General features: G+C 42.8%; 1 protein-coding gene across 1 annotated transcript; it reads right to left on the bottom strand.

Moving 5' to 3' along the window:
* Positions 1–313: 313 nt before the first annotated feature.
* LOC147902062 (biotin carboxylase 1, chloroplastic-like) lies at positions 314–21,521 on the bottom strand. The gene is made up of 17 exons (XM_087374654.1): positions 20,765–21,521; positions 20,406–20,463; positions 19,851–20,239; positions 19,584–19,725; positions 19,311–19,409; positions 19,080–19,136; positions 18,911–18,982; positions 18,411–18,500; positions 15,831–15,890; positions 15,527–15,712; positions 15,228–15,320; positions 5,899–5,980; positions 5,692–5,798; positions 4,695–4,770; positions 1,690–1,736; positions 1,521–1,583; positions 314–537 (listed from the first exon to the last, which is right to left on the bottom strand). Exons 2-17 carry the CDS (start codon positions 20,442–20,444, stop codon positions 478–480), a joined length of 1,662 nt encoding a protein of 553 aa, XP_087230780.1. The 5' UTR covers positions 20,445–20,463; positions 20,765–21,521; the 3' UTR covers positions 314–477.
* Positions 21,522–24,300: the final 2,779 nt, after the last annotated feature.

Here is a 24,300-nt window from a genome sequence, read left to right as displayed (position 1 = left end):
AGAGATTGCATTCTAGCATGGGACAACAGTTTCCTCAGGCATATGCTTTCTTCCGAATGCCCCTCAAGCAATCTTTATAGGATAGTTATGCTGCGAGGGACTTGGATGCTACTAGCCTTGAAGTGTTTTCTGACTATTTTTTAGTTCTTCCATTAGGCTCTCTTTTAGAGTCTAATGTCATGTACATTGATCTCATGTTAATAATATAGTTACTGGTTTCATGAAAAAAAAAAAAAAAGTGTGTGTGTGTGTGTGTGTGAGTGTGTGTGTGTGTGTGTGTGTGAGAGAGAGAGAGAGAGAGAGAGCTCAAACACAACACATTTTATTAGCTCTAAGCAAGATATTGATTCCCACAAAAATGCATGAGGAGATGACATGACAAGTCATCTACCCTATAAGAATCGGTACTCAATCTATGGCTTAAAACAATGCCGGTACAAGTTCACTGCTGACTTCCAACAGTCACTTTAAATTTCTTCAAGCCATTGCCTTGGCTGTTTCTTTTTCCTTCGTTGGCACCTTCACAATCTGCATTGGCTGCAAACCACATACCCCCCCCCCCCCCCACCAAGAAAAACAAACAAAAGGAAAAAATGAAAAAATGAACTCAGCTTTATGTCCACAGTACAGAACTAGCTTCACCCAGCCACTTTTCAAATATTTCACTTAACCAGACAATACATCAGAGCAGGCACAAACAAGAGATAAACATCACACGAGATTTAAACCTCAGTATGCAGCGGGCCATTGATTTATAATACTTGCTGGAATTATTTTTTTGGAATATTTGTGGGGTTTTGGGGTTTGATGACAGTTGCAAAATTTCATGTCTTCCCTTGATATGCTCTCATTGACAATGGAGTGTCCTTACCTAATCACCAAACGAAATCTAATATGTATAATGGAAAAACAGCATGTAAATAATCTGCTTGCAAGGATAGACACAACATCAGCTCGTCCAGTTAAAACACTCAGTATACGATTCAGCAAAGATAGTAATCCAAGTCCAAACAAAAATTATACATATGCACGCCAAACAGCAACTCTAGTTGTCAGGGAGTCTGCTAGAACTGAAATTGCAATAAGTACCCATGCCCATGCAGAATTAACACCAGACATCTATTCTTAAGAGACTAAACAATTTGACCAAAATTACTTATTCCAACTGGGTATGCAGAGGGAACACGAAGCAGAAATGATATAACTGACGGACCCAATATCCTACAACCACTACAAATTTACCCATTCACAAGCCCAGGCTGGATGGCTGCATTGTCAACATAGGCATCATCAGCCCGTTCCTTAGCCAGGGACACCCTATATAAGTACTCATCATCCAGAGGTATTCATTTTATGTCTGTTGCTGTCTTCCTACCTTTGTCTATTTCCTAATATATGATAAGCATGCAAATTATTTTTCCCTTTCCCTCAAAAACGTTAACATGTATAACTCATGTCAACAAGAGTAAATATAAACAATTATGGGAAAGTTAAGCAGCCACAAGGTTTAATTCACTCACAGCGGCCAATTCTTCTTCATGTTTTGGGATAAATGCTGTGTCAACTTTCCCATCCTTGAAGTCCTGTTTAAGCATAATAAAACTTAATGAACTTTTAAAGCAGTACATGAAACCAATATATGAGAACCATAACAATCATTTTATGGTTATAAAAACAGGCACATTTTACCTGGATTTCTAGAATGAGCTTGTGATAGTCAATTGTTGTTGGTATGCCTGCAATAGAAAGAGAGGACGAAAATCATTACTCAAAACTAGTCCATCGATTAGCACCAAGTTTCAACATGAATACTCGAACAAAAAAGTTGATAACCCAAGTGCTCTAGTACTTATATATTGAAAAGTATCCTCGTGTTGTTTATTTCTTCATAGTGAACCCACACAACCATAAGAAACTGCTAGAACTGACTACTGAGCTATCATTGATCGCACATATTTTAAATATTTTTAGCCCTATTATTCAAAATCTTTAGGGGCTTTGAAAGATTAAAGCATTTCAAAACGAAAAAGAGAGGATCAGAAGTAACGAAAAGGGGGGGGAGGATTTGTTTTGTGGATTGAAGCACTATTTTTCCTTCTGTTTGTGTGATGAATTGATAATGCACATAATCGCAATTATTGCTTAAAGATGATAGAGAACCTAAACCTAAGGCGATTTTGCTCAATGGGAATTTAAAAAGACATAATCCTTATACGCAGCTTCAGTACCCTTAATGTAACATCCATCTAAGCTACTGAATTGTCATGCATATTTAAAATGAATTCCGAGTTAGCCACCCCCATGTATGGCCCAGTCACTGATGTAAAACCTGTCCAACCTCTCCAAGAGGCCATCTAGCAGTACTGGACCAAAGGCTCCCCTTAATCCTGGCGAACTCTGCCTCTCACAATGGATCACCGCCCCTAATGGAGAAAATGGACAACTCCCATGTGCCCCTTCCGGTGGGAGGCTTTGCAGAAAGAAATCCCCCCCAGGTTTATCATCCGTAGACTCCAAATTGTTGCAGTGTTCCCAACATTCCAAGTGTCCAAGCTGGTGGACGCTCTGTAAGCTATCACCAAAAGGGTAGAGTATTCTCTGATGTCAGCATGCATGTGCATAAACCTTGTGAAGCTCAACCTTTAGCTACCCAAGACCTAATCCCATTCGTACTACCAATCCAACCATGAGCTCAAAAACATTCGGGGCGATGGCCTATCCCATGGGGATGTAGACTCTCACTCTTGGTCCCACACCGAGGGACCATATCCTTAGGCCTTGCCTTGAAAGGTAGCGGCTTAATTGGCATATATTTGAGGCCAAAAACATATGCTCCTACAAGGGCTGATTGCAACTTTGGGTAGGATCAAATATTGTGGTTGCTGATGCACACGATCATGAAAACCATGTGCATTCGAACTCGCTATCATTTGTCTCGTGGAGATGAGGGGGGGAAGTAAAACAAGGCCTTCCAATGCTTGGAGGCTTGTGTGACAAACAATCTCTAAACGGGTGGATTTTGCGAGGGGTTTGGATGGGACATAGTCCAAATCCATGTGGCAACACACCAAATGCATCACTGGCTCCAAGCCCACCTGCATCAAGTTGAGGCGGACACTCCTAGCCTACTAGAGCATTGATTCAGTCGACCATGAGTAACATTACTAAGCTCATAGTCTCCCACTATAGGTCTCATATGAGCAAGACTAATCATAATTACCTAAAGCAAGGAATGGATTTTTCCTTCCCAGTCCAGAAAGTTTATCCACAGTCCCGGTACTAAGCATTGGCAAGCAATTAAGCATACTTTCCCTTACCCACAAGGTACACAAAATCTTGGATTGTTTTATCCAGGCGATAATATGATTTCATTGATTTAGACTGAGCAGATGATTATGATACCTAACAATCCACCAGTGGGAATAATGTTTTTCTTGGCAAGTCATATCTTTTTAAGAGACAACCCACTATTGCCAACTCTACCTATGAGGCTGAATCCAGAGAGTCTTCACTGCAACGGTAGATTGTGTATGGCTGAGGAGGTTACTTGGAGATCGTCACTGTCGACAAACACCTGCTACTATTCTCCCTATAATCGGAGCACTGCAGCTGTGGCAAGGAATTTGTCATGCCTGTACCAAGCACATTGAGATTCACTATCACTATGTCAGGGAAAGGCTTCATGCACGAGACATCACAATGGCCTACTACTCTACATAGGACAATGTTGCTAATCTGTTCAGAAGGCATTGCTAAGGTTCCACATACATAGGCTTATTTCTTTTTGCTGATTGATCCATTCCTCTATACATGTTCACACTCCCAATATAAGGAGGAGTCGTTAGATTATGAGTAGTGTAGGGCATGAACACATCCTTGGGGCACAGTTTTTCCCCTAGGTTAGTTACCTTTATAGAGATATATTCCTCGTTTTGGTTATTCTCTACAAAACAACTCTTCCATTTTCCATAGTACATACAACTCCACGTTTTTGTGTGCTCCTCTCATCCCCAAACCCAACATCGACTTGCTCGATAGGTTCTGCTTGCTCGTAAATGAAGATGCCATTAAAGAAATCTGCAACATCTTGTTCATTACAGGCCGAAAGTAGTCCAACCTATTGACAACTCATTGTGCATCATGAAGGGCAATTATTAGTCCACAGGTCCCTCGTCCTTCAGTAACATCGTAATCTTCATTCTACCTGTGCAAACTCTCTCTCCCCCCCCCTCCTCCAAATATTGTGCATAATGAAGAGCAATAATTAGTCCACACATCCCTTGTCATTCACGTAATGCCGTAGTCTTCATTTTGTATATGCAAGCTCTCTCTTCCACCCTCCAAAAGACTCTATTGCATGTAGAATGTCCAATGGAACAAGCTGACCCCACATGGGTGCCATTCCCTATTGGTGAGCCATTTTGAGTCCCATTTTCCCTTCAATTCTCATCGCATGCATTCTGTACAGCTTTCAATTTGAGTCCCATGGTTTATCGTTGTCGGTGCTAAGCACATGATAGAGAGAAGGTGTTGCATCATTTGTGAGCTAGATGCATGCTAGTAAAGTAGTTGAGATAAGAACAGAAGCAGTTCTACACTAATTCTTAATAGAGCCCCAGGTCTTACCCAGGCATACAGAGTGAAATTAATAATACCTATTTAGGTTAACCATCATGTCTCACATGCTCACTTACCAGTAATGATGGTGTCGTTCAAAGCTCGTTGCATTCGAACGATAGCTCTCTCTCTAGTAGGCGCCCACACAATAAGCTGCATAAACCAGAAAGAACAATGTGTGTCCCAACATCATACGTCTGGTTAGCATATAAACTATAAACATGATCCGATCAACTATGATTGTCCTTTCCAATAAAACGGTCAATGAGAGGAAATGCAAATGCATCTCTAGACAAGAATCATTAAATTCATTGTAAGAACAGATCATTTTATACCTTTCAATTGGTGCATATTTTTTATAGGAAGAACGTAGACAAGGGTATATTCAAATAAAGGTGTACTTTTAAAAGAATAATAATAATTTAAAATAATAAAGCTGTACTTTTAAAAGAATTATACTAATTTAAAATAATAAAGAATTCAAAACACTAACAAACCAAGTAATAAAGGGCATTCACTCTCTGTTCGAAAAAAATAGAGGGCATTCACAAATAGAAACAAAGAGGGATGCCTAGTAAACAAAGAGCATAACTCATCAGTACAATGGATAAGCTATACTAAGTTATTGAGCTACTTGGAAAAGCCCCACTGCTTGATAGATGTGAGATGTTACCACTTCTCCACTAATAAAAACATACCCAGACCAAAGAAAACCCAAGAGATGAAGAAAGAGAAACACACGGTGTACAAAATATTGACATTGACATGATTGGGAGGGAAGGGGGAACATAATAATACTTAACATTCAGAAATTGCCCTTTTTCTCCTCTTAATCTATTGTATATGCTCAAATGTGTGATAATTGTCCCATAATCTCAACCTAGTATTCTTACTGGACCAATTTGATGCAGTAACAACAAAGTTTATCTATAGGTATTCCAAACGCAAGCACAACAACAATAGGCAATGAGTAACACCATCACAGCCTAGACATACAAATAACAAATGGAAGAACATGGGACAATGAGAAAGGCTTGAAGCATATATAGACAGTTAGATTTGCTTTAGACTTGCCTTTCCAAGAAGAGAATCATAGCTAGGTGGGACCACATAATCTGAGTATATATGGCTGTCCATTCTTACAAAAGGACCTCCAGGTGGCAAATAGCCCGTGATGCGACCTGAGGGAGAAATGACAAACATGATGCTCTAAATCCAGACTCCTTATAAATGGCCACAAAACATAAAATGTAACAGTACTGACAGTGGATAGATGTGCACCTGGTCCTGGCCGAAACCCTCGGAATGCATCTTCTGCATTTATTCGGCATTCGATGGAATGTCCTCTAAAGACAATATCTTCCTGGATGTTCAAGCAAGCGCATCATCAGTATCCTTGCAACAAATTTAGTATCGAAGTTGTAGAAATAAGAGGAATGGACAGTGCAATAAGCTATATCAATATTTCAGGGCTGTAACAATGTAATATTAATAGCTGTATAAACACACTAGGAGGAAAGGTGTTCAATCATAAGCATTATTTGCAGAGTCTTGCATTTCAACTCTTTAGTGCACAGAACTTGGTCATGTGCATAGTGCCACACTGGTTGGCTAAGCTCAGACCACCAGAAAGCACAAAAAAGCAGCAAAACAAGGATAGATCATAGGTGGCCAACCTCCGTCCAGAGGACGGCAGAACAGCAGCATTCGGAGGGCGTTTGGACGCCATTCAATCCAACCAGATCTGGTCGGACAAGGGCAGTCAACCAGCCAGCCAGGTCGGCCTGACCTGGTAAGTCAACTGGTTGGCTTAGTCAGCCATTGCAGGCCTTATATGAAGGGCTCTTTGCCCCCCATTTCAGACAGAGAGTTTGAGGCCATTTCTCCCAGCCTGCAGCCATGCAACAGTAGTAGTTCATGGCCAGCAGCAGTGCACAGCAGATCCCGCATATCTAGGCGCCTAGTTCAACAGGAGGCTTTCAAAGCAATTTGGTTGGAAAGGTCACCTCCCCATCTGTAAGCCCCCATATGAGGAGAGCATTGGGGGGGTGGACCTGAGTCCTGAGAGAAGGCCACATGGGCAGCACTATGGCTGCCATGGGGGCAAAGATCAGAGAAAGAAAGAAGAACCTGGAGGAGCCATGGTGGCTGCAACAAACGAAGCTCATGGACGAAGAGTTGGCTATGGATGTTCAGCCTGGATCTGGCCTGTCAGAGGCATGTTTGGAGCAGCACCAGAGGGCAAAGGTATCCCGGGGTATAGGCTCCTTGGAGGTGAATAGTTTGGTGGGTCTATGGGCAGGTGTACAACCTGCAGCAGGGCCTTGGAGATGGTGCAAGAGGACGGGACAGATCAGCAGTGGGGTTGCAGGTCGGCCACAAGGAGGGGCTGGTTGGGCTGATTGGAGCCAGCCAACCAGGCCTTATATAGGCAGCCAAAGGGTGCTGGGACCCTGCCTTGAAAGGAGGGCTACAGCCCTAGAAGAGTGGGCCAAAGGGCCCCATTTGAGAGCCCTTAAAGGGCTGGACCAGCAGCTGACTGGTCGGCCAGTCTGGTCGGCCAGAATGAGGCTGCGTGGTTGGTTTTTGCAGCAGCCCTTGGAGGCCTATAAAAGGAGGGCCTCCAGGCCCTCATTAATCATCTTCTGGAGCAGCAGATCTACAGCAGACAGGAGCAGAAGTTAGGGCTTCCTTGGGCCTATTGCCAGGAGGTGAAGGAGACCTAAAGAGAACTGCAGACTGAGCTAGTAAGTGCTGCCCACCTAGGTTGGTTTCCAGACAGCAAGGTGGACAAGAACATTCTGGACAGAAAGTCTACAGACGCTCGAGGTGGAGCACGCAGGCTCGAGTCTAGAGATATCTAGCAGATAGTAGAAGTACCTTGTGGTAAGATCAGGGACCACACCATCGGTGGGACTCTGGATCTATCTCTCTTTTGTATTGTGTCCATAGCTTTGGACAGAAATATATATTCTTTTGGTAGCTTCTATATCTGGCTGGCTCATTGTCTATTGATGAGTCTGCACATCTATGTGATGCACATTAAGTTAAGAAGTTTGTGATTCCACACCCCATACACACTGTGTGAGCTCCTGGGCTATTCTATCAGTCTTCCGCTGTGCATACCCTCTGTTGTTTGATTTCTAACAAATTTTGCAGTCATTACAGCAGCATGATTCCAAAGGATATCCATTTTGTACGCCATTCTGGCAGTCATGTACAAACACTTGTAGGGCGTTTTTGCCAGCATTATAGCATGGTTCTTTCTAATCTGAGGAAGGTTGGAGGGAGTCCTAGCAGCAAATCACAATAATGGGGACGTACCTTCTCATCATGAGTTTTCAAGACTAGTGGACTCAATTTCCAGTCCCACTGGCCTTAAGCCTCAGCAAGAGGGGGCGTCTCAGGGGTCCACTAGACAAGTTTCAGGCCTAGCATGAGGGAGTACCTTCACAGCAGAAGTAGTAGGTGTAGCTATCAGCAGTACAGAGGTTGACCATTCCTCGGCATTCAGTGAGGATAGTCATGCAATTCCCTCCCCGGTTAGTTCTCAGTTCAGGAGGGATGTGACAATTGCCTGGCATCCATTGGAGATTGACAATCCTTCAATATTGCCACACCCTTAAGTCAGTGAGGATAGTCAAAGAATGTCCTCCACAGTTGCAACTGCAGTATCATTCAGTAATGTTACGCTCAAGTCGAGGTAACATGACCTCGGAAGGGTCAGTCGGCATTTTCCTTTGAAGGATCAATGTTTGTATTATATTTGTTTGGGCTTCATGTAAATGATCAAAAAGGAATCAAGGTCAAGGTCCTCTGTGAAGGTGACATGGCACTAGACTAGGTGGATCTAAGGCTAAGGGACCTAAATGCATGAAATGTGCCAAGGGACAAATGGTTTTAATGATATTCCAAGAGAGGGGTAAATGATGCATTAAGGAGGGACCCTAGAATAAAGACATGTGGCATACTAGATCCATCTAGGGAAATTTGGGGCTTGGTGGAATTGTGTAAGCAAGACCCTTCACGTAACGATTCTGATGATTAGAGCTTACTACCACCGAGATCGGCTGGGAGGTGATTTTATGTGCCTATGCCCGTGATTCGATGAAAAGCTAGAAGTAAGCGGTTCTGGATGTGTCATTTGGTATCAGAGTGCAGGATTTGGTGATTGTCGTGGTCTGTCAACTCGACGTACAGCTTCAGACCAACGATGAATTGAGAAAGGCTTTGGTGTTCTATGTCCACGGTATTTGTGCGTCTGCAGTATATCGCGGCAATTTGTGAATCAAAGGACTGTGTGATGCCCAAAATTGACGATGAATAACACGAAGCACAGATTGTATTTCGGTATGATATGTTCACGGACGTCATTGAAATAGGAGATACCCGATCAATATTCCAAATCGACATCAAAACGAATGATGATTGCGTGACCTGAGTGCGATTCGATCTTTTAATTATAAAGGGATTCAAACATTTGGCATACGAGCTACGCGTGTAAGGAAGCGATACGTGTGTGGGCTTGGCTTTGCTAGCAAAGTCATGGAAATGAAGAGACCTGCGGGCGTGATAAACGATCACGCTCTTCTTTGTTCGCAATAGCTCGTCAACGTTGGGGCTGCGTGGAACATCAGGGTGGCGCACGCGTTGATCACAACTTATTGACTTCAGAGCTTATTGGCATCGCAGGGGCTAGCTGTGGTTATAATTCAATATCAGATTGAGTGCACGTCATTTGGAGCGGACGTAATAAATGTCTGACAGAATTTTTGTTAATACCAAAGATTGAAGCTGGACGGGGTGTTTGCTGCTACGACACGATTACTTTGCAAGTTGCATCCAGAACAGATACTCACAGAGAGTGGGTGCAGAAGGAATTGCTACGTGCATGTATTGCTCACAGACTCGTCTTGAGATATCCCATCACCCGCATGGGCATGTGTTCAAATAGCATCTGCGAGATTTCGTCATGCAGCTGAAATATGACCAAGGAGCTCTCTATGCCTTTTAAAGTTCGTTGGAATATGTACTCGTTTAATTGCCTCCGTATTTGAGTTATTTCGGACTGCAGGAGTTTCCCTAGTATAGGAAAAAGTGGTTTTGGTTGCAGTGTGATATATGCCTGGTTAGCTGTAAATTTGGAAGTTGGACTTTTGATTTGTAAATACAGTTTCAAGCGGTGTTTTATTATTTATTCTCCTTTTTTTTTTTTTTAAACACCCATCGACCTAAATGGAAGTAGAAGAAGAAGCTTCTAGGATGGATGCCGTAGAGTCGGGAGTTCGGCCGACCCCGCAGGTGTCGCGTCCAACAAGTCATACACTATCTGGCAGAATTGCAATGTTAGAAGATGCCTTGCAACAGATTTTAGCGCAGCAGCTACAAGCAAATGTAGGGCAATCTGAGCTCAAGAAAATGGTTCATAGTATGTCTACTAGACCATCTCGTGAAGAGAAAGGTAAATCTCCAATGGAACCGGAGTCCAATGTTCATACGATCGAGCCTAGGAGGGCTAAGGTGCCTAATATTGCCAATTATAGGCCAGAAAAGTATTCTGGTCGGATGTCTGACCGTAGTTCCGATATCATTGAGACCTGGTTACACAAATGGGACGAGGCCTTCGCCATTTGTGAAATCAAGAATGATATGAAGAAAATCCACGAGGCCATCCATATGTTTAATGAGGCAGCAGATAGGTGGTGGATAAAACAGCAGAAAGATGGAGTGGCATCCACTACTTGGAAGGGGTTTAAAAAGGAATTTAGAAAACACTTCTTACCTTCTCACGAAGCATCCCGAGCTTGGGATCAGTATCGAAACCTTCGTCAAAGAAATTTATCAGTGGCGGAATACACTGATAAGTTTAGAGAAAGTGTAATGAAGGTTGATGAACCCCTACCTCAGTCAATCCAAGTAAAAGATTTTATCTTTGGATTGAATGATCCAATCAAGATGGAAGTTCGGGCTAACTATGCGAACACGCTGGATGAAGCAATTGCCATAACCCTGAACTATGAGAATGCAAAAGGGAACAGACCAAGTGGGTCTGTGCAAGTTGCGACTCAATATGGGTACCCGAAGAAAACTGGGTTTAAGAAGAAGTTGATTAGCAAAGGGAGTACCTCACAGCCTAGTGGTCAAGCCAAGCAGGCGAAACCAGTTGAGACTCCTAAATTAAGTACCACCATTGGAATGAAAAGAAAAGTAACACCAATGGCAGCCCAGGCTTGGTCGAAGTTTTCTTTGAACCCAGAGCAAAGGGAAAAAGCGAGGAGAGAAGGCTTGTGTTTTGGATGCCTTCAGCCTCATCAATGGAAAGATTGTCCACGAAACAAGGATCGTCGGATGGCTGAGATGGTGGTCTCAGAATGCGACATGGAAATGGAGGGAAGTCCCAAAGTAGAACAGATGCAGATTCAGCTAGCGGGATCTTCTCAAAGGTCAGTACATGTTTTGTTATGTGTGTTTGTTGCTAAGTTAGTAACTAGTGCACCTGATAATATCCTGTCAAAGCCCGCAGCAACGGAGTATACAGCCTTTAATGATACGGAGTTAATTAAGATGAAAGGGCAAGTAGCTAATCATGATGTCATTGTGTTGTTTCACTCACCATCAATGCACAATGTAATTAACTCCAAGCTTGTAAAGAGACTGAAACTAAAGACTAGCCCATCTGACTATGCATATACAGTCAGAATGGCAGATGGAAGTTCAACTGAAGTATGGGACCAAAGGGTTACCCAGTTGGAGCTTCGAATTCAGGACTATGCTGAGAAGCTTGATTTTGAAATGACTAAGCTTGCTCATGCAGACATAGCCCTGGGCAAGGCTTGGCATTCTAGGAAGAATTCATCCATAGATTGGAAAAAGCACATTTATCAATTCAAAATGAATGATGTGATGTATGTCTTACGAGGTGAAAAAGATATACCTTAAGGACTGTTGGTTTCCGTAATGGAAATTCGAAAAGCTCAAGAAGAGTTTTTGTTTCTTTATACAGCATCGGTAGAGCCGATTAATGATTCTTCGGCTAGCACTGATGTTGCTCAAAATGGAGAGATGGCCAAGCTGGCTGATCAAATAACAGAGAAGTTCTCTGATTGTTTTAGGGATGAGCTACCTTATGGGTTACCTCCAGAGCGGAATGTTCAGCATAAGATTGAACTAATCCCGGGGGCAAAACCTATAAATAGACCTCTCTTTAGATTGAGTTTCACCGAAGAGGCGAAGATACGAAGACAACTGGAAGAATACCTCAAGTTGAGGCAGATTCAACCAAGTTTCTCACCTTTTGCTTCGCCAGTGATATTAAAGAAGAAGAAAGATGATACTTTTCGCCTTTGTATAGGAGCATTGAATAATATCACGATTAAGCACAGGTATCGGATGGCTCGGATCGATGATTTGTTAGATGCATTATATGGGGCCGTAATTTTCAGTAAGATAGATCTTAAATGTGGCTACCATCAAATCCGTAGTAGAGCCGAGGATGTGCATAAAACCGCTTTAAGAAGCAGGTTTGGACATTATGAGTTTTTGATGATGCCCTTTGGACTTACCAATGCTCCAGCTACATTCGTCATGCTTATGAACGATTTACTACGTCCGTATATCGGAAAGTTTGTAGTACACTTTATTGACGATATTCTGGTATTCAGTAAAAGTATTACTGAGCATCATGAACACTTAAGAATAGTGTTCAGTACTTTAAGGAAAGCCAGTCTTTATGTAAATAAAAAGAAAACTATATTGTGTATGGTAAGACTTAAATATTTAGGATTCATACTTACTCCTGAGAGGGTAGAAATGGATCCAAAGAAAGTGGCTGCGATACTGACTTGGCCAATCCCTCGGAGTTTGACTGCTTTGCGATCATTCTTGAGATTTGTCCAATTTTATCGAAGGCATATCAAAGGATATTCTGAAATAGTATCGCCATTGACTAATCTCACCTCAGATAAAGTACCTTTTATATGGGGACAGAATCAACAGGAAAGTTTTAACACCATAAAACAAGCTGTGGTCTCAGGACCGGTGTTAAAAATAGTTGATCCCCAGAAACCGTTTTTCCTTGAAACCGATGCAAGTGGCATTGCGGTAGGAGCAGTTCTTCTCCAAGAGGGAAGGCCAGTAGCCTTTGAAAGCAAGAAGCTTTCTCCCTCTCAACGAAATTGGCCAACTCATGAATTAGAGTTGTATGCTATGTCCATGCTTTGAAAACATGGAGACATTATTTGTATGGGTCAGAGTTTTATGTTGATGTTGATCACGATACTCTGAAACATTTTTGTAAACAACCTCACTTGAAATGCCGCCAAGCTAGGTGGGTAGAACTCATGCAGGAGTTTAACTTGACGATTCGGTACCGAAGAGGGAAGGATAATAAAGTTGCTGATGCATTGTCACGCATTATACATAATATGAGTTTCACGGTATTAGAGAGTGCTCTAATGACCGAGATTAGAGAAACTCAAAAGGTGGACGAGTTCGTCCAGAGCCTTTGGCCTAAGGCTCATGTGTTCAAACTCGGAGAAAAGGATGACCTGACATCCAAAAAAGGCCAAACTTATGCAAGATATGCCATAAGGGATGGTATGCTGAAAAGAAATGGCAAGGTAGTAGTACCTAATCAAAATTATCTCAGGCAGAGAGTCATTCAACAATGCCATGATAGCCCATGTGCGGGACATCCAAGAGTTGAGAAGACATATGATCTCGTGAAGCGAGATTTCTTTTGGCCAAAGATAAAAAAGCATATTCATGAATATGTGACACGTTTTTCGTGTCAAGTAAGGCAAAGCGGGTCAAGCCACTTGGACTTTTACAGCCCTTGGAGATACCACTAGGTAGGTGGGAGAGCATTTCCATGGACTTTATTGTAGGTCCGCCTACGACACAAGGTGGATATGATTCTATCCTTGTGGTGGTTGATCGTCTTACCAAGATGGCTCACTTCATTCCAACTAGAGAATCTGTTAGTGCCCCGCAAGTGGCGGATTTGTTTATTAGACATATATTTCGTTTGCATGGATTACCCAAATCCATAGTGTCAGACCGAGATGTCAAATTTACCGGTCATTTTTGGACTGCGGTGTTTGAGACACACAAGGTGGATATGATTCTATCCTTGTGGTGATTGATCGTCTTACCAAGATGGCTCACTTCATTTCAACTAGAGAATCTGTTAGTGCCCCGCAAGTGGCGGATTTGTTTATTAGAGATATATTTCATTTGCATGGATTACCCAAATCCATAGTGTCAGACCGAGATGTCAAATTTACCGGTCATTTTTGGACTGCAGTGTTTGAGACACTAAGGACTGAGTTGGCAATGAGTAGTGGGGATCATCCAGAAATGGATGGTCAGACGAAAAGAATCAACCAAATTTTAGAGGATATGCTTAGAGCATATGTGTCATTGAGGCAACATACATGGGACAAGTGGTTTCCATTGTTAGAATTTGCCTACAATGATAGAAAACATTCCTCTACAGGGTTTAATCTGTTTGAGCTGAACTATGGTTATAGACTAGAGAATCTAACTATAGTTGGAGTATCTCAGAAAGTGCCTAGTGCCGCGAACTTTGTGGTTCAGATGCGGGAGATGCTAGCACTTGCGAGAGCTAACATCCGCCAAGCTATGGATAGAGCTAAGGCGTATGCAGATGAAAACCAATCCGCTAGAGAATTTAAGGAAGTAGAAAAAGTTTTTCTCAGAGTTCCTTCGCACTCTAAGTCTTTGACTGCAGGAGAGTGTGCTAAGTTATCACCTCGATATTGTGGGCCATGGTTAATTCTAAAAAGAATAAGCAAGGTAGCCTATAAATTAGAATTGCCACAGGGTTGTAAGGTGCACCCAGTGTTTCATGTTTCTCGTTTAAAGAAATTTTTGCATACAGGCGACTCACTAATCGAGGGTGTTGTTTTGTTTCAGGAGATAGAGGATAATGCAAGACGCAAACCAACAGGAATCTTGGACCGAGGAACAATGCAAGTATGCAATCGGAAGATACCCACGGTGTTGGTTGCATGGCATGGTTTACCTCTATCAAAAGCTACCTGGGAATCCGTATACCAGTTACGGAGAGTATTCCCAGACTTTATCATCGAGGACGATGATGCCTGAAGAGGGAAGGAACAGGAGTCTGAGATTGAGGTGTAAATCTTCAGGAACTAGGAAAAGAAGAGGCCACAGCTACCAGGCTCCAACAGCACCTTTGGCTTTTGCCAATTATTTTATGACATTAGTTGAACTTGGGACAGTGCTGGTATTTGCCAGTTCGTGCATGACCTTGGCCCTTGACCCGATGATGGAAGTACCTACACCAGGTAAATTGAGGGCTTCTCCCTCCTCTGACGAATGTGCAGTAACAGCCTTGATTAGAGGACCTTCCCTCTACACAATAGGTCTGGAACACCTCTAGGATTGCAAAGCTTGCAATAACAAGAAACAGGCCAACGAAGCCCAATGTATTGAGATTCCCAATGGATTGGACACAAGCATAATGCAGGTAACAAAACTCCAATCCTTCCAGCCTTGTGTGAGACCCGAATACAATACCAACCATCATAAGTGGAATTAATCCTCAATGTTGAGTGAACACTGACCTGAGCAAACCGGAGCTTTTCACCCAATGCCACACGTATCTGCTCTTCAATCAAGTCAGTCGAAGATATCATCTCTGTTACTGGGTGTTCTACCTGCATTCAAGATGCATATCATGGTGAAGGATTCTTCTTTTCAAATTTGAGAATCTTATATTTCGAATATTCCCAAAAAGCACAATTTGCAAAAAAGGCAAAGCTAGGTGACACTTTCCCAGGTATTTTCTCAGAATCAGACAAGAAAGTTAAATAATCTTGTAAACATGCAACAATACACCGTAACATTTTTTGCCCACCCGTACCTGGATTCTGGTGTTCATCTCCATGAAGTAAAAGGAACCATCTTCCGAAAGTAGGAATTCTACTGTTCCCACTCCAATGTATCCTATGGAAGTAGCCGCTGCCACGGCTGCATCGCCCATGGCCTTCCGCAGCTCAGATGTCAAAGCAGGAGATGGGGCTTCCTCCAGAAGTTTCTGATTCCTTCTCTGTATCATAATAAATGAAATCTTTGTTAAAGCAACAATAGCTGCTATCAAGACAGTAGACATGGAAAACGGTAGCTAGTCAGCATGTACAGGAAATCCAGCAAAAGCAAGAAAGAACCTGAATGCTACAGTCTCGCTCTCCAAGGTGAACACAATTTCCAAATTTGTCTGCAAGAACCTGCAAACATAACAAGAATCCTTAACTAAATTACATGGGACATTACACTCATATACCTAGATGAATCCAGGAACATTCCCAAACTCATCCTCTAAAAACACAACATAGTGCAGTTTCAATCTCACAATAGTCACTCATAAGATTGAAAACCATAAACTCCATTACGCATAGCAGGGACTAGCTACTATGACATCCCCATTGATGTCATAAGCACCGAACAGTGGGTGTAGACCATAGTATAAAAATATGCTCTTACACAAACAAATCCACACACCCACACATACTTGAGCATCCATTTATTCAAACTCTTCGTACTGAGTTTCTGTCGGCACTTCAGAGGTGAAAGGCAAACTCAACCATGACGAAGGCTAGCACTAAAGGAGAAGGCTAATCAAAAAGTAGTCCAAATCTCTTCATTCAAGCTACAACTGCTTGTGAAGTCTAAACAATTTCATTTTAGTCTCTCCCAAACGAGAATCTAAATCTAGCTGATAGGGCAATGCACCATTTAGGATAAGAAAGAATTATCACAATACTAGTAGGCCGCAACTTGGACAAAAACTTCACAAGGTGAAATTTGCATGTCCGCTAATATGGCATAAGCATATACCTAGATGACTCCAGGAACATTCCCAAACTCATCCTCTAAAAACACAACATAGTGCAGTTTCAATATCACGATAGTCACTCATAAAATTGAAAACCATAAACTCCATCATGCATAGCAGGGACTAGCTACTATGACATCCCCACTGACGTCATCAGTGCCCAACAATGGGTGTAGACCATAGTATAAAATATGCTCTCACACATACAAATCCACACACCCACAAATACTTGAGCATCCATTTATACAAAGTCTTCGTACTGAGTTTCTCTCAGCACTCTGGAGGTGAAGGGCAAACTCAACCATGACAAAGGCTAGCACTAAAGGAGAAGGCTAATCAAAAAGTAGTCCAAATCTCTTCATTCAAGCTACAACTCCTTGTGAAGTCTAAACAATTTCATTTTAGTCTCTCCCAAACGAGCATCTAACTCTAGCTCATAGGGCAACACACCATTTAAGATAGAAAGAATTATCGCAGTACCAGCAGGCCGCATCTTGGACGAAAACTTCACAAGGTGAAATTTGCATGTCTGCTAATGCGGCAGAAGCATATACCTAGATGAATCCAAGAACATTCCAAAACTCATCCTCTAAAAACACAACATAGTGCAGTTTCAATCTCACAATAGTCACTCATAAGATTGAAAAACAAAAACTCCATCATGCATTGCAAGGACTAGCTACTATGACATCCCCACTGACGTCATCAACGCCCAACAGTGGGTGTAGACCATAGTATAAAAATATGCTCTCACACATACAAATCCACACACCCACACATACTTGAGCATCCATTTATACAAAGTCTTCGTACTGAGTTTCTCTCGGCACTCTGGAGGTGAAGGGCAAACTCAGCGATGACCAAGGCTAGCACTAAAGGAGAAGGCTAATCAAAAAAAAGTCTAAATCTCTTCATTCAAGCTACAACTGCTTGTGAAGTCTAAACGATATCATTTTAGTCTCTCCCAAACAAGCATCTAAATCTAGCTGATAGGGCAACGCACCATTTAAGATAGAAAGAATTATCGCAATACTAGCAAGCCGCAACTTGGACAAAAACTTCACAAGGTGAAAGTTGCATGTCCGCTAATACGGCAGAAGCAAATACCTAGATGAATCCAGGAACATTCCCAAGCTCATCCTCTAAAAACACAACATAGTGCAGTTTCAATCTCACGATAGTCACTCATAAGATTGAAAACCATAAACTCCATCATGCATAGCAAGGACTAGTTACTATGACATCCCCACTGACGTCATCAGCGCCCAACAGTGGGTGTAGACCATAGTATAAAATATGCTCTCACACATACAAATCCACACACCCACACATACTTGAACATCCATTTATACAAAGTCTTCGAACTGAGTTTCTCTTAGCACTCTGGAGGTGGAGGGCAAACTCAGCCATGACAAAGGCTAGCACTAAAGGAGAAGGCTAATCAAAAAGTAGTCCAAATCTCTTCATTCAAGCTACAAATGCTTGTGAAGTCTAAATGATTTCATTTTAGTCTCTCCCAAACAAGCATCTAACTCTAGTTGATAGGGCAACACACCATTTAAGATAGAAAGAATTATCGTGATACCAGCAAGCCATAACTTGGACAAAAACTTCACAAGGTGAAATGTACATGCCCGCTAATACGGCAAAAGCATATACCTAGATGAATCCAAGAACATTCCCCAACTAGTGCAGTTTCAATCTCACAATAGCCACTCATGCCTCTACATTCCTTTAAATGGGATGAAAGGTGAAAGGTACGTTCGTACGTCTGCACTCATTTAAATTGCATGGAAGCTACAGGCATGCCTTTACAATCATATGTATGCGCAGCAGAATTCACGTGGGAAGCATCATCAACATCATGCAACACAAGGAGAAAATAGGGAGAGAGAGTATATCTTAGATTTACCTGGAATTCAATATGCCTTGGATTTTGTACATACTTTTCCAAGTAAACTCCATCATTTCCGAAGGCAGCACCTGCCTCACTCCGTGCTTGCTGAAAGCAAATACTATCGCAAATCCTTTAACCTCAACTTCCAACAAAAATTTATTAATAATCTTCAGCAAAAGCTCATGGATCAACCCATGTTAACTACAACGCTGCTTCCAGGATTCTACCGTTTTTAAGGTTAAGTCAGTGTCTAAACACTTGCAGTTGATCACTAAACTAGCTAAGAAATATCATTAGAAACATCTCCCTTTTCTAACATCATGATGGCTAGGATAGTCAAACACATTTCTTTTCTAACATCATGATGACTAGCAGATACAGGAGAAACTGAATACCTTGGTAGTAGATTGCCTGCACATCAGCTAGAAGGGCAGGGCATAGGAAAAAAACAGACTTTTCAATTTTAGTCCAGAATCTAGAACCTAGGTTATAATGGGAAATGAAAAACCACACACCTGCAACAATTTCACGAACTCTCCTGGGTGATTAGCAAGCCGCATCCCACGGCCACCACCTCCTGCTGTTGCCTGCAGCAGAGTATTCAATTTCAGAATCTCTTGCAGTTAAGGAAGAGGAAGGGTCAGAAAACCCAAATTAAGCCTACATTTTTGAGGTCACACCTACCTTAATCATGACGGGGAAACCAATTTCATGTGCGATTCTGATAGCTTCCTCTGTGGTCTGGGGTGGATACAAGACAAGACAAACGTCAGTATCCATAGGTCCTACATGAAACACATTCCTTCAAGGGGAGCTTTTGAACAGATCATAGCTGTTGAGAATCATCTCATAACAGAGAGTCTACATTGAATCATGTTGTCCAAACCAAGCATATGGTTTTAGGAGTCAGCTAACCTCTATCAGCCCTTCACTGCCAGGCACAGTAGGAACTCCAGCCTTCCTCATTGTTTCACGGGCTGTTGCTTTGTCACCCATGACTCGAATGCTGTCCGGCTGAAATCACAGGCAGAAAAAATATTCAATGCAGCGATCATCCAAACACAGTTCTAGCTGAAATATGTATATCAAAAACTTCAACCACACTCATCGTTGAATCATATGACATTCCGGCTGTGTCTATGGAAATAATGACACTGATTACAAGTGTTCCCGAAAGCACCCGCTCACATTAGGTCCAATGAAGTTGAGACCATGATCTTTACATATGTCAACGAACGTAGCATTTTCAGCAAGGAAACCGTAACCAGGATGAAGCATTGTGCAGCCCCGATTGACAGCAGCACAAACTATATTGGGGATGTTCAAGTACCTAGCAAGGTTCCATTAATCAAAAGGGCTTAAAATCAGAAAGCAGATATGGCGAAGAGATTACATGATGTTATGTAGCCACTCATCGAATCATAAACAACGACAAGGAATCAGGATAGAACTCACGATTGGCTGCTGGGTGCCTCCCCTATGCAGACAGCCTCATCTGCAAGTTGGACATGCAGAGCCTGCCGATCAACGGTGGAGTGCACAGCGACACAAGGAATACCCATTTCATGAGCTGTCCGAATAATACGAACTGCGATTTCTCCTCGGTTAGCAATCAAAATCTTTTGATAATCACAAGTGGCTCCCAAAGCTCCACCATTCTGACGTTTTGAATGTTTTGGAATATTTGCTGCGTGACTCAACATCTCAGCTCCATTATTGCACTGAAAACCCCCGCTAGCACTTCTCACACTTTTAGCAGCACTGCCAAGCCCGAGCGTCTTCCAAGGAAGCCTGCATGTCTGAGCTTGAGTGCTTCTGGCGGAAGCAGCGGCTGAGCCTGAGACCTGCCACAGCCAGCACACATTTTTGCCTCAACTACACGAGATCCGAGAAGCCTCAGTACCCCAAAAGCACGTTCATAATGAATGCAATTTCAGATGATCCCTAGCGGCTCTGATCATCAACAGCGACGCACACCAAACAAATGGAAAGTTCAATTGGCCCTCTCACCGCTGGAAAAAGAGCTTGAGACGCCATTGGGCTCTCCATTTTGCGTTCAACGTGTCACCTGCACGATGAAATCAGGTTTACCAACTGGTAACAAACCTTAAGATATCGTGCGATTCGGTCGTCAGTAGCATGTAAAATTTATGCCCCGTTGTAGAGCGATTCGACAGTCTAATGCCCAGTGCGGTTAGTAGAAGAATGATCAGAAACTACAACTCTGCAGGCATGGAAAGGAAGGCGCCTATGAGCTTGAAAACATTGCTTTTCGCAGACTGCGCGCTATTGCATGCACATGCAAGCAACAAAAGAAGGAAAGGTCTAAAAGAGCACTCCGCCAGCTAAAGCAAGGAGCGACACGATACCGTTTGCCAGAGGGAGGAGAAGTTCTGCCTTGCGAAAGAAATCCTCTGCTCTCCTTCGCTTTCTTCTTGGTTCAACTCCTCTCTCGGGACTAAAATGTGTCGGATCTAGGTTAGCTAGCAAACGTGAGCGGCAGCCCGGCTTCGGGGGATCCGCTGTCCTCTCAAATTTTCCTCCGCGGTAGTTTGTCTGGTTGCGATTGGCTAGGGGACAAAACGCGGATGAAACGCTTCAAGACCAGCCAGAATCGGGCGGAAGAATCGACCAACAGGCCGTCGCCAAGCAAGCAACCAACCAACCAACCACGCAATGGCTATCGCGATCGCAGGCCGCTCATTTGCTGTTCCTGGAGCTGTGCACTGCTTGCCTCTGCTCCCGTCCGCGCGACTGAGCTCTTCCAGCTCTCCTCTCGCCTCTGCCTCCGCTTCCGTCTGCTCCGTCTTCGGTTCTGTCGCTCTGCGTCGGCCTTCGTCCCTGAACTTCCTTCTGCCCGAACTGAAAGCGTGAGCTGAGGCGACTTCTGTGTGCTCTTCCTTCTTCTACAGCTATTCCTTCTGAGCTCTATCCTCTGTTTCTCACCTGTGAGTGCTCGCAGAGCGTGAGCCTGGTGTGCTCTATTGAGCTAGCTTTGTATTGTTGCTTCTGCTGCTGTTGCTGCTGCTTCTTCTTCTTTCTTTCTTTCTTCTTTCTTCGTCTTAATGGAGCTATGTGCTTATGCTTGCATGCTGGTTTTTCTTCAACAAGTTGGCAACCCACCCGCCTACCTCTTTGGCCTTTACTCTTTACTCTTTAGATTAAACACTCGGGTTACCGTTCCTTATATGTATGTATTTATGTATACCGGTTGAGGCTTTCTCAGCAGTGGCCAGCATGGAGTTTCTCAATGAAGGGCCTCTGCAAAAAGACTCTCCTAGTTAGTTTATTTGTGTGCCGGAGTTTCTGGAATGGTGGGGATCGCTCCTGCAAAAGATTTAACTTAATTGTGGGCACGCGGCCGTACTAATGGCCACGCTCGTTCTGATTGTGAATATGTCCCCTGGTAATGAACCATGGTCATGCTTTCCGAGGAGAATGAACCATGGTCAGACTTTCCTCCCAAGAAACTCTGGCCACGCGCCGGATTCTAAGGACTTTCCTCCCAGGAAAGTCTGACCATCACGTGAAAGGCCTTCATAGCACTGTCAAAGCCGGTAGTCGCACAGGGCATGATCACGACTGTTTCATCTTCTTATATTCTTAAAGGAATGCAAGACGTCCAAGGCATGTACTCTTGTCACCAGGCCTTCACAACAACAGCATCGTTGACACGATAAAGCATTCGCAAACCTCGTGTTAGGGCCTATTTCCACGCAGGGGTAACAACGCCATTTCCCTTGCTGTGGGATTTCCAAAAAGCCACCGATGGCTCTGTAGTTTCCCAATCACCACCCCATTTGAGTTCCCATGTCCATTCAAGCCATACTACGTTGGATTTCTGCTGGAGCAGAGGAGCAACGGATAGGCGAAGGCATTGGACTAGAGCAAAGAATGAGCATCACGGGATGGGATCCACCTAGTGTGAGGGGATTGAGTAGATGCCCCACCCAAGCTACAGGCTTTCCATTCGCAAAGGCCAAAAGGATCCAATGAAATTCTTTGGATGCATATCACCACCTATAGGTCAACTTGGCCATTTACGTCTGTGACGTGGGAACTGGTCAGATGCTCCCCACATTCAAATGGCTCTTTTGGCCTTCTGTGGAAATAGGCCCTTATAGCCACTGATGTCCTACGTTCCTTGATGTTGATGTGGCAATTATTTATTTGTTGTCATGTCTCCATCGCTTAACCATCACACTGCCATCACTCAACTATCGCCACAATCTAGTACCACGCATCATTTGTGCACCATGTGTCACCCTCGTATGCACCATGGGTCGCACATAGATTCAACATGCTCTCAATGGGGGTTGACAATTAAAAGGGGCCATCATTCTAGCAACTCTAGTCAAGAATTATAGGTTTGACGCTTGCCATTTTTGGGCTAAAATCGCCTCCCAATGGCTCTCCCTACTCTTTCAAAGTTGCTCATGCTCGGAGTGTTGATCTAAACAGTTAAGTCAACACTCTCTCTAAGCAAGAATACCAACTTTCACACAATAGGTTTACATCAACAGGTTTACATGTTTGCAATGCCTTAATCCATGAGCCTAGGCCTTTACTTAGTGCCTCGTCACCTTGATTGACAGTTCAACTCTAGTGGAACTTAAATTCTCACATCCAACCAAAACAACCAGCCTCAACCCAATGATAGGAACAAAAGTTCAGCACATATATTTCATGTTTATAAGAGAAAAAGTCTCACCTCATATTATGAATCTCAATCAAAGAAGCACTCTCTTTTGCGCAAGAGAGTCAAGTATCCCTTATGGAGTCTTAATGCATTATATGTAGTTTGGGTCTTACACAAGTGCACTACCAACTCAAGCATAAAGGCTCCTTGCAATGCCTCAATAAAAAAAGGGAGGGGTGATTTCTTTTACACCCCCTCAAGAATTCAAACTAATAGCACAAACATAATGGCTAGGAGGTTGGCCAACAACATTCATAACTTTGGTGGTAGATAGCAACATGAATTGTACACAACTTAGCATGTAAGTGAGTCTTATGTATTTGATATATTAAAAATTTTCAAGTGAAAAACATATTGCAATGTAATGAACCAAACCCTTCTTAATGAAATATAGTTTAAAAGCATTCTGCATTACAATTGATTGATGTGCCATCCATAGTCATCGTGTACCCAGAGAGTCAAAAGGTTTGATGGGTGGAGATATAGCCAACGTCATACTCAAATGAGCAAAAGCAGCAAGCAATTGTGTTATCCACGCTAAAAAAGTTGAAGAAATGCAATAGCAAGTGGACACCCAACCCAAAGAGGCCTCCTCATGGGCAAAAGGTGGCCAAAAGAAGGAATAAAAACAACCTTCTTACATGACACAATGTCTACCACGTTGGAGGAAGAGGGATGCTACAACCTTAAAAGCAAAAATATATGGGTCAAAGGGGTCACTAAAGGCATCTCACCCAAGAAGATAGCTACAACATACATCTCCTCACTTAGGGTGGTGGGTCACAACATATGGAAGGCTTGGTAGTTGGAGGGTTCAAACAAAGAAAAACTTTAATCATCCGTTTCTAATAGTTGGGAAAAGACTTTTAACCCTTATGAAAAGGGCCATGCTAAGGTGTTAACCCATTCTATGGTCACACAAACCAAGTTTATGCGAGTCGAGTCATGTGAGCCTATGTTAACACTAGTTTAGTAGAAGGGTAGAAAAATGTCCTAGGACACTTTTATATCATGTTAACTTAGCCACTTTTTAGAATTATACTAAGGCATTGATAAGGTATTTTGGGGTTTTGATTATTGACCATGATAGCGTATGTGCTAAAAAAACTTGGTGCTACCACCATGTACTATCATATTTTCACTTTTTGTAGGCCTTCAATAGAGAACTAGCTAGAACCATCCCTCCCATGTCTTCGATCATTATAG

The sequence above is a fragment of the Dipteris shenzhenensis genome, chromosome 5, assembly GCF_047967505.1.
Source record: "Dipteris shenzhenensis isolate YYH24624 ecotype China chromosome 5, Dip_SZ_1.0, whole genome shotgun sequence".
In the NCBI taxonomy this organism is placed as follows: domain Eukaryota; kingdom Viridiplantae; phylum Streptophyta; class Polypodiopsida; order Gleicheniales; family Dipteridaceae; genus Dipteris; species Dipteris shenzhenensis.
This window is presented reverse-complemented; position numbering and strand designations above follow the sequence as displayed.